The sequence below is a fragment of the Herpailurus yagouaroundi genome, unplaced genomic scaffold (genome assembly GCF_014898765.1).
Source record: "Herpailurus yagouaroundi ecotype Mexico unplaced genomic scaffold, PumYag 190, whole genome shotgun sequence".
In the NCBI taxonomy this organism is placed as follows: domain Eukaryota; kingdom Metazoa; phylum Chordata; class Mammalia; order Carnivora; family Felidae; genus Herpailurus; species Herpailurus yagouaroundi.
In genome coordinates this window covers 24,261,429-24,271,387 of record NW_024412421.1, presented here as the reverse complement: position 1 = coordinate 24,271,387, position 9,959 = coordinate 24,261,429, and the positions used below count along the sequence as shown (strand labels likewise).

The 9,959-nt window shown below is 39.6% G+C and overlaps 1 protein-coding gene across 4 annotated transcripts; it reads right to left on the bottom strand.

Annotated features, from left to right (window-relative positions):
• Positions 1–1,957: 1,957 nt before the first annotated feature.
• On the bottom strand, positions 1,958–9,555 carry CMTR2 (cap methyltransferase 2). 4 transcript variants are annotated; one of them, XM_040443064.1, is made up of 2 exons: positions 9,441–9,555; positions 1,958–5,497 (listed from the first exon to the last, which is right to left on the bottom strand). In XM_040443064.1, exon 2 carries the CDS (start codon positions 5,476–5,478, stop codon positions 3,178–3,180), a length of 2,301 nt encoding a protein of 766 aa, XP_040298998.1. In that variant the 5' UTR covers positions 5,479–5,497; positions 9,441–9,555; the 3' UTR covers positions 1,958–3,177. The 4 variants fall into 4 exon arrangements, with proteins under 4 accessions (XP_040298998.1, XP_040298996.1, XP_040298999.1 ...); XM_040443062.1 differs by lacking the exon at positions 9,441–9,555 and adding an exon at positions 8,902–9,434; XM_040443065.1 differs by lacking the exon at positions 9,441–9,555 and adding an exon at positions 9,217–9,434.
• Between the last annotated feature and the right edge of the window lie 404 nt (positions 9,556–9,959).

The following is a 9,959-nucleotide window of genomic DNA, read 5'->3' as shown; positions in this document are numbered from 1 at the left end:
CAATATAATTATAATGACCTCAACTGCAAATGAAAAATAAGGCCTACATATTTTTAAATATCTGGTATATTTTCATCAAAAATATGTAAAACAACAAGGGGTGCCTGGGTAGTTCAGTTGGTTGAGCGTCCGCTCTGTCCCTCACTCTCTGACCCTCCCCAATTTGTGCTCCCTCAAAAATAAAACATTAAAAAAAAAAAAAGCTAAAATTAAAAATAAAAAAAAACAAGTAAAACAACAAAAGCATCAATCAACATTTTTTTTCACCTCTCCCTAATATTTTAAACTTGCTTCTTTCATTCCACTCCAAGATCTTTGGAGTAGAAAAAATTTGAATACAAATTTTAATTTTTTTCAATGTTTATTTATTTTTGAGAGAGAGACAGAGACAGAGCATGACCAGGGGAGGGGCAGAGAGGGACACACAGAACCTGAAGCGGCCTCCAGGCTCTGAGCTGTCAGCACAGAGCTCAAAGCGGGGCTCAAACTCACAAGCCATGAGATCATGACCTGTGCCCAAGTCTGATGCCCAACCAACTGAGCCACCCAGGCTTGCCTTTAATACAAATATTTTTAAACAAAATAAAGTATACAAATTCAGATTTTTAATTTATTCCAGAAAATATATTTTCAATGCATTTAAATATTTAAGTAATATTAGGATAATATATAAAAGCCCTCACTAGAATATAAAACTGACTTTTTTCTTAGAGAGGACAAAAATTAATACTGAAGAAATTACATTTATAAGACCTCTTTCTCATCTAAGTCTTTTAGGAAACACATTTTGTGAAGTTTAAATTTTCTGGCTGTTTAGATCTACAAAAAAAAATTTTTTTTTTCAAAGAACAGTAACTACCTCGATATATAAACCATCCCTCACCTTACTGTCTTCTTGTCATTCATTTTTTGGACAGCATTTTTCCTCCCCTTTTTCTCAAAGAGAAATTCCTCTAAATCATTGGTACCTGTCAGCCACATCCAGTTCAGTTTGAACCTTCAACTCCTATCTCACCTATATAGAGCAAATCTGAATCCAACCAATCAGATGAACAGCAACTGATTCCAAGAGCCAAGTTAAATACCAAAATATATTCTAATAAACACCAGTATGCTATACATCCCGACAGTGATTAGTGTTTAAAAAAACAAAACAAAATACACACACACACAACAACAACTAAGCATTCAGTACTTATTTGAGACGCTTAAAAGAAAGTTTTAATACCAGAACCTGGACCTAGGCTTTCAACTTCATTCAAACGAACTGGTTAAAAAAAAAAACAAAAATAAACTGTGTCATTGTATTAGACCAAACCAACCAAGGCATATTAAGTACAAAATGGTTTTCCAAGAATGATTTTTTTTTTATTTTTTTTTCAACGTTTTTTATTTATTTTTGGGACAGAGCGAGACAGAGCATGAACGGGGGAGGGACAGAGAGAGAGGGAGACACAGAATCGGAAACAGGCTCCAGGCTCTGAGCCATCAGCCCAGAGCGCGACGCGGTTCTCGAACCCACGGACTGTGAGATCGTGACCTGGCCGAAGTCGGACGCTCAACCGACTGCGCCACCCAGGCGCCCCCCAAGAGTGATTTTTAATTCTCTCCTAGTAACCAATTTTCTGTCAGATTTTTATCATTATACAACTGGAACCATTTCCAGAAAGTCACCCACCAATAAGAAATTACAATTCTTTTGGAAATCTCCCTCCAGGCCTCCGTACCCCCCTTGGCAAGAACTCAATCTACCCCCTTCTACTCCCTAAGTATTCAGTTTCTTTCCCGAAGTAGAAATTCCATAAATATTACAATATTAAGAACTAAATTTTAATGAATACATATCAGAGGAAATGAAAGAACATTAACTCCCATTCAAACCTTCCTTAAAAAAAATGTTTCCAAGTTATATTTTTAACTTCCCCCATGATTCTCTTTAAAAAAGACGAACACAAAATCTCTCTGCTAATGACTTTATTCATGAATCTATAATGTAGCTCAAAATAGCAAAGAACATTCTAAAAATTCAGATTAATATTTATCAACCAAATACATGAGAGAATACACCTACTTTTTATATAACTAACACAAATGTCTAAAATGCACATGTGAGAGTACACTCTCCACTTTGTGTAATTTCAAAGTAATGAAGATTTGCTTAATTAATACAGTTTGCCAGAAAAGCTCATTTACGTGGTCGAATACATAGAATTTAAAAGCAATCAGACATAACTGATAAAATAACCATCTTACGGTTAATCTTTTAATAAAGTGCTACTTTCATACCGAAAAAAAGAAATAAAATTAAAAATTTTGAAATGTTGAATCATCATTCTGGAAGTGTTAAAATTTTTCTTTAGGGTTCACTATATTCATCACATTCATACATCTCCAATATGAGACCATACACACTATTTTGCAATCTAAAAAAATCCTTTAGTTCACAGATTATTTCCTGGAAGTTAAAAATTACTACATGATTGCTAAATGAAGCTTTTCGTGATACATGTGTGTATTAGCCACAGTGATTTTTCATTGTTTTAAACATGATCTTTGGTTTGAAGTTGTCCTGGATGGACTAGCTGGATGGCTGTGGTTAGTGAAATATTTATAAAACAGCACACTAGCTTCATTTAAACCACACCAGTAAATTGGGTCAGTGGCCTAAAGGCAAGGAATGGCACATATTCAGCATCTGGCAAAAGGAGTTCCCCGAATCCATAAGTGACGTGGTCAGGAGTAAAGAAAACTGGTGCAGCTGAGGTTTTCACCTCCTTTCATCAAAGACGTCTATCAATTTATTAACAGCGTTATCCACTGAGGAAATCAGTTGGGAAAAAATCTAATTTGAATGAAGGCACATGGGTGCAAATCTTAAACAGATAAGTAGGACCAACAAAACGGCTTAAATAAGTATGGGTGTGTCCACCCCATCCACCCACACACATCTCACGTCTGAGGTTGAGTTTCATCACTGCACAGGCTGCACCACATGGAAAACTCTATGCCTATGGGCATATATATGAGATCAGAACTAGCTGGTGGTTTTCCAGAAATAATGAGACTTTCAATGATGCAAAAAACCTCAAATGAAAGGTTTTAAATTAATAGCAAAAGACTACAATAACAATGGAAACTGGAAGAAGTCATAAAGTTAAATCTCAGAAAGTTTCAATTTCATAGCTGAAGGCTGCTGATGATTTCTTGTCTCTCTCCTTGAATAATCACATGCAAATGCCTTTTAGCAATGGCAGCATTCAAATCCCACAAAAAATCAAGCAGTGCCCCCTTAAGAAGCACCTCCATTGGCACAAACTGTAAAACCTGCTGGGGTGCATCAGAATTCAGCAAAGAGCTCAGCAAGTCATTCACATTCTGCAGATACTGGAAAACTGGATTCGGAAGGTCCTGGTAACCCACACACAGCAGGACTGCACAGGTCTTCAGGGGCTCAGAGGAAGTGGGACAAGAAAATGTGATGAATCTAAAACAATTGTGGAGTACAAAAATCAAACCAGCCATAAATCTCGTAAAACAAGAAAGTACAGGCAAAATCATAGCATCTCCTGTCTGAAGCTGCTGCAACGCACGTAGAAAGCAGTCCAAAAACAGCTGCTGGTAAATTGGGTCTCCATCATGAAGCAACGAACAGCTGCAAGTCATGAGTTCCGCTGGTTCCAAGAACTGAACTTCCAACGGTATATGCGTTTTGATGTCACTGAGGGTTGGAAAGCCCACAAGCAGGCACTTTATTCGGTTGCTGGGTTCTATGACCTGCTCATCCTGAAGGCACTTGGTAAGGCTAAACAACTCAGTAAATATCAGTTCTTCAGTAAAAATATGACAAGAACAATAATCCTGCTGTTTGGGCCAGAACTTGGAATCCAAATTCAAGGCTCCTCCTAATGACTTTTCAATTGCTTCATTAAGAGCCTTTAAAATTTCACCATCACAGAAAGGAGAACACTTTACCTTTGGCAGTTTCTTTCCCTCTAAAATATGCCATAAGTGACACTCAAGACTGGAAGCTGTCCCTTCTAAGAGAGAACTCTGCCCAGAATGATACACAGCATGTTCTTCCGCCCAACTATTAAAGTATCCTTTGGCCACCTTATCTTTCCATGAAAGGGTTTCCAGCATTTTCCTTTCATTATAGGTTTTAAAATATCTGTTCCTCTGCCCAAACCGTTTTGTATTTGTACTACAACCAATACTAGATTTTTTCACTAGCCAATTATTTCTGGAAAGAGGCTTCAACTGAAACTTTTCCATAAAATATTGAACAGCACAGTCCCTTAAAGTATTCAGTTTTGTTTGTTCCCCTTTTCCCATGCACTGAAACAGACGAATGTTCTCAGAAATAGTCTCTAGCTGGTATTTATGAAAGAACATACAACATTCTTCATGCCTTTTAAGAAAAGATTCGGGAATCACATGATGGGGAAAGAGAGCTTTCTGGGTCATTTCAGTCCCAAAGTTCAGCACCATCTTAGATAACAGAGGATGGACTGCCTCTCTTCCCTTATAACGGAGACATACCACATAGACTTCTGAGTTTCCTGCCTTGCTAGTAGCAGGTTTGAAAACATGGACTTGGTCAAAAGAACAGTTTAGCAGGTACATCAGGTTTATGGAACAATGTTCAAACAAAGTAAACATCTTCAGAACAAAAGAGCCACCATTTCCAAGAGTCGTCAGAGCAGTGACAACTTCACAGTAATGCAAAGAAGAGACTAAAGCTTCTTGTTCACCTGGGTTTCCTTGGCAATCAAAACTCCCATCTGCAGTGATCAAGTGAATGGTAGCCATGTTGCTTATGAAATTCTGAAGTCCAGTCAGATATTTCAAGTTCATGATATCACCGGTGTTATCTGGACCAAAGTACCACCAATGCAAGGTATTTGCTATAAGTCGGTCATCCATAATCATCATAAGATTGTCATTTGCTTCATGGTATGGATTCAAAGTATTAGCTACCCAACTCCAATCACAGGGGAACCGATGGGATTTTAAGTAGTGATTGAGACTAGCTATAAAAGCTCCAGGAGCTTCACAAAGGTGTAGGGAATTCAGTTTTCCATTCTGAAAAGCTTCCTGTGGAATAAGTGGAAAGCTGCACAAAATTTCATGAAACTTACACCACGCTTGAGTACAAAGTTCAGCATTCACAGATTTTTTCACATGAGAAATTATTTTTCCAGCTTTATTGGTAAAAGCAGTGTGTTCATGCCACTCATCCAATTTCTTGTCACTCAGTAGGTTTTTTACTTCATTTAGGGAGTTCTTCAAATCAAGCAATGCATTAAATTCCGTGTGGTCACAAGTGAAAATCTCACCGGGATCTGGTAATTGCCACTCGTTATTAAGTGGCTTGCCATAAGAAAAGTTCTTGGCAAAGAGTTCAAAAATGTCAGCAACAACATCTGGGCTGAATGTCTCAGGACTTGAACCCAGGGGTGGTTTTCTGCACTTACTCATTTTCAAATTAAATTAAAATCTAGAAAAAGAAAACACACAATTAAATGAATCAAATTTATTAGAGAGTGAAATCTCATCCACAGCAAATCGGATCACACTCATGACAAACTGCATAAAATGGGAAAGCTAATGTCAGCACATGCTGTTACATAATGAGACAATTTGGAATAAAGAAAAAGTAAAGGCTTTCATACCCAACAGATCTGAGCTCAATTTCCAACTCTGCAACTTAGAGCTACAAAGTAGCCTTGGGAAAATTACATCTTTGAGTCTGTTTCTTATTTAGGGTATCATTTTTTTTAGATAAGGATAGAACATGCTAGCATATAAAAAGCATATACCGAAGAATAATCATCAGTGATGGCAGCTCATATTGCTATATTAATCCATCTAGCTCCTCCCAAAGTTTTCCTCTACCCACATGGCCCCAAACACACTCTCAGACTAAGATTCAGCCCTGAACACCTTTGATCAAGCTTTAACAAGCGACTTTTAGCTTTTTTTGTTGTTTAAGTTTTTATTTATTTGAGAGACAGAGAGAGAGAGAGAGAAAACATGCACACAAGCTGAGGAGAGGCAGAGAGAAGGAGAGACAGAATCCCAAGCAGGCTCCATGCCATCAGCACAGAGCCAAATATGGGGCTCAAACTCACAAACTGTGAGATCATGACCTGAGCCAAGCTCAAGAGTTGAATGCTTAACCAACTGCACCACACAGGTGCCCCAAGACTTCCAGGTTTTTAGTTCCTTCTGAATCTCACCTCCTTCCAGGAGAAGATTCTACACCTAAACCCAGTACTAACATTGCTACCAGACGTCTCTGCCACCACACACTTATTTACCTATAAGGACTGTCAAATACATCCTTCATCCAGATCTCACACTCTTGCTAAAACATGCACTTTGGTGGTGCCAAATCACTTTTATAAGCCACCTACTAACACTCATCATCATACTGCTTGTTGACTGTGGTGTACTTGACTGGTCAGTCTCTTTTCAGTTCAATGCTGAAAGTGAACTATAGTTCAACCTGGCATGTCCATAAACTAGATTCTTGTCTCATCTGGTCAGACAGCTCCATACTTCGACTATATTTCTTCTTGCCACGTAACACACTTTGGGGCACCTGGGTGGCTCAGTCAGTTAAGCATCCGACTTTGGCTCAGGTCACAATCTCATGGTTCATGAGTTTGAGCCCCACATCAGGCTCTGAACTGACAGGGCAGAGCCTGCTTGGGATTTTCTCTCTCCCTCTCTCTTTGTCCCTCCTCACTCACGCTTTGTCTCTCGCTCAAAATAATCTTAAAAAAAAAAAAAAAAAAAAAAAAAAAAACAAGAAAAGTAACACACTTCGATAGAAGATCTTTAAATTGAAGAAATATTCGCAATGAATATACAAATTACAAATAGTCACCCTATATCTTGTGGTCTAACACTAAGAAACCAAAAACACTTGTCCAATGGAGAAGGAAAGAGATATAAGAGAAAGATATATGGCCTGATGGCATAGTGTTGGGTAAAGTCATAAATTCCAGCAGAGACAGCTATGAGTATTACATAGTACTTGTCAGCTCAATGTTAATCAATAGGTGTTTTAGTTCATAAGTTCCACATTTCTCAGCATATTCAAAAAGAATATAAATTTGTCAAACAAAAAATTCACAACCACTGTCCCACAAAAAGCCAACATTTGATAATTAAAATGGGAAATAAATATGAGCTAATGCCACAATAAATACAATAATATCCAGAAAACTGTATTCTATTAGCATTTACTTTGTACTGTTCTTTTGGCAGTTCTTTTAATATTTTGTTTAAATTATTTACAATCCTGTCTATTCTACTAGCTTGTAAGCTTCTTGAAGTAACAAGTATCTTCTTAGTCATGTTTGCCACAGTATATTTGCCATACATGTAAATTACAGCTAACAGTCACATGTGTCCATCAATATCTTTCTCTCAAATTTTTTTTTCACTGTTAGACGCTGTATTCAGACAAATTTCTGAAAGAAGGCAAAAATGGGGCATTGATACATTCACTAAAATCCTAAATGAAAGCAAATGAAAGTTTATTACAAGTTATTCTATCTTAATTTACACTGTGCTTACTGGAAACTACAACCATGTTTAGATTGCAACTATATTCTACTTTGGAAAAAGTCTGACTTTAGTCATTTACTTCACATATTAATTAATGGCATAAGGAAGCTCTGAAATGTTACCTAAGATAATACATAATACTTTCACATGAGAAAAACTAAAGTGATTCAAACATTCCATTGTTCTTCCTGACTACACCGGTGGTACGCAAATCAATATTATGTCTTATATATTTATATATAAAATACATATCTTGAATATATACACACACACACACACACACACACACACACAGATCTTGAAAAATATGTATATATGTAAACAATGAATTTTCAGGTCTATAACCTGAACTTTGTTTCCTCCTATCAAATTCCCAGAATCCAACCACTTCTCACCCACCTCCAGATACCAGCTTCCTGATTGTAGACAGTGTCAACTCTCTGCTGGATTACTGCCATAGCCTTCTAACTGGTCTCTTCTATCTTTGCCTCCTTTGGCTCCCAAATAAATGCCACAGTCCTTACAGTAGTCTACAATGCTCTAGAAGATTTCTGCCTTCCAGCCCCAACCTATCTCTAACCTAATTGTCTACTATCCCTCCAATTCATTCTGCTCCAACCACATAAACTTTCTGTTCACTGAAACACGAGGCACACTGCAACCTGCAAATCCTTTGCACTGGTCAATCCCTCTGCCTGGAATGCTCTTTCTTCAGAGTACCTGCATAGCTAACTCCCTCACCTCCTTCAAGTATTCAATCAAGTGTAATTTTTCTATGAGACCTACCCTGACATCCTAATTGCATCTTGCACTAACAATGGTAAAGGTAAGGATCTTGCTGTACTTTTTTTTCTTTCTGTGACACTCTTTTCTAACATTAAATCTGCTTATTGTTTATTATTGTCTTCCCCAAACTAGAATCTAAGCTCCACAGGGCAAGGATCTTTTGTTTTGGTGACTCATGTATCACCCCGAGGTTAGAACAGTGCTTAAGGTACAAAGTAAACCCTCTGTGAGTATCTAATAAACAAACGTATATTATACTTAGCACAAACAGCTCTCCTCTAGGTTCCAAATATGAGTCATAACTTCAGCACTTCAATGCATGAGCAAAAATTTAAAAACAAACAAAACACGTGGTTTACAGACTACAGGAAAAAAGTTTCCAGTATGTGTTCCTCTGGCCCTTCCATTAAGCACTGCTTAGAACTTTCTGGCATCATAGTTCTGAGGGTCAGTATTACCATTCTTAATTTACATATTCGAGTAGAAAGTCATGACCCCCCCCCCCCCCGCCCCGCCCAAAGCCACAAAGGAAAATACCTGCAAAATCCGTGGGCCTGACACAAACCCCACAAGATCTTATCAACAGGCTCTCTTCAATTAATGCTTACAAAGTAGTTTTACAACTGTTTCTGGCAACTCCTCTTCCCAGCAACCGTGAAAATAATAGAGTGTATCTAGCGCTTTACTTTGGGCCAGGGGCAGCCAAGATCTCGTTTCACCTGATGGGACTGAGTCTCAAGCTATATTCAAGCGGCCCGAGCCCTCCTGACGTGGAAGAACCTCAGTCCCAGGCCCTGCCTCATCCTCTGGAAAGTCGAAGGAAGACTGGGCTCGGAAGCCGGGTCTGATTACCTTCGCTTACGCCCACCTTGGCTCCCCGACTCTAGAGAGGTAGCGCTTCACTCCCTCTTCCCACTCCAGGAAACCATCCTCCACTTCCGCTCCCGGAGCTGCTTCCCGGAACGGTCGCTCGTAGGGTATACGGCGCCCCCCGCCGCAGCGAAAGCAGGTGGTGCGCCAGAAGACAAGGAAGGAAGCCCGGACCCGCCCTCTCGACACCAGGACCCGGAACCCACCTCCAGGCCGCGCCGCCGCGCGTCGCCGGCCGACGACGGCCCGAGAGCCCTGAGAGACGCACCGCGCACGCGCTTCACAGCCGAGTGGGGCTAGCGTCACGCGTCAACGTTACGTACGCCGGCAACTCTAGCAGTGCCCGGGCCCAGGCTCTCTATAGGTTTCTTTTCTCGCCAAGTCCGGAGGAGGAAAGGCGTCTATGGCAACGGAACCCGCTCGAGGAGGCGGGGCGTCCTTTGGCCACGCCCCTTCGGGGGATGTGGGCGGGGCAAACCCGTCCGAGACACTCCGGCTCCGCCCACCCAGACCCTGAGTCGGGAAGGTTTTCCAAAGTTATTAGGCGGAAGTTGGTTCCTAGTACACAGGCTGAGTTAAAACTGAGACTCGAAAGACAATATGAGGTTAAAAGCCAAACTAGGCCAACTGCGACGTAATACTCTGTTATAACATATATATGTTTATAAACCAGAAAGGAAAAAACAATCTCAAAGGAAAATTAGACAAAAATTCAAACAGACCAT

Excerpts from the sequence above, each read along its gene's own strand:
- CMTR2 (XM_040443064.1), bottom strand. The coding sequence starts at position 5,478 with ATGAGTAAGTGCAGAAAACCACCCCTGGGTTCAAGTCCTGAGACATTC.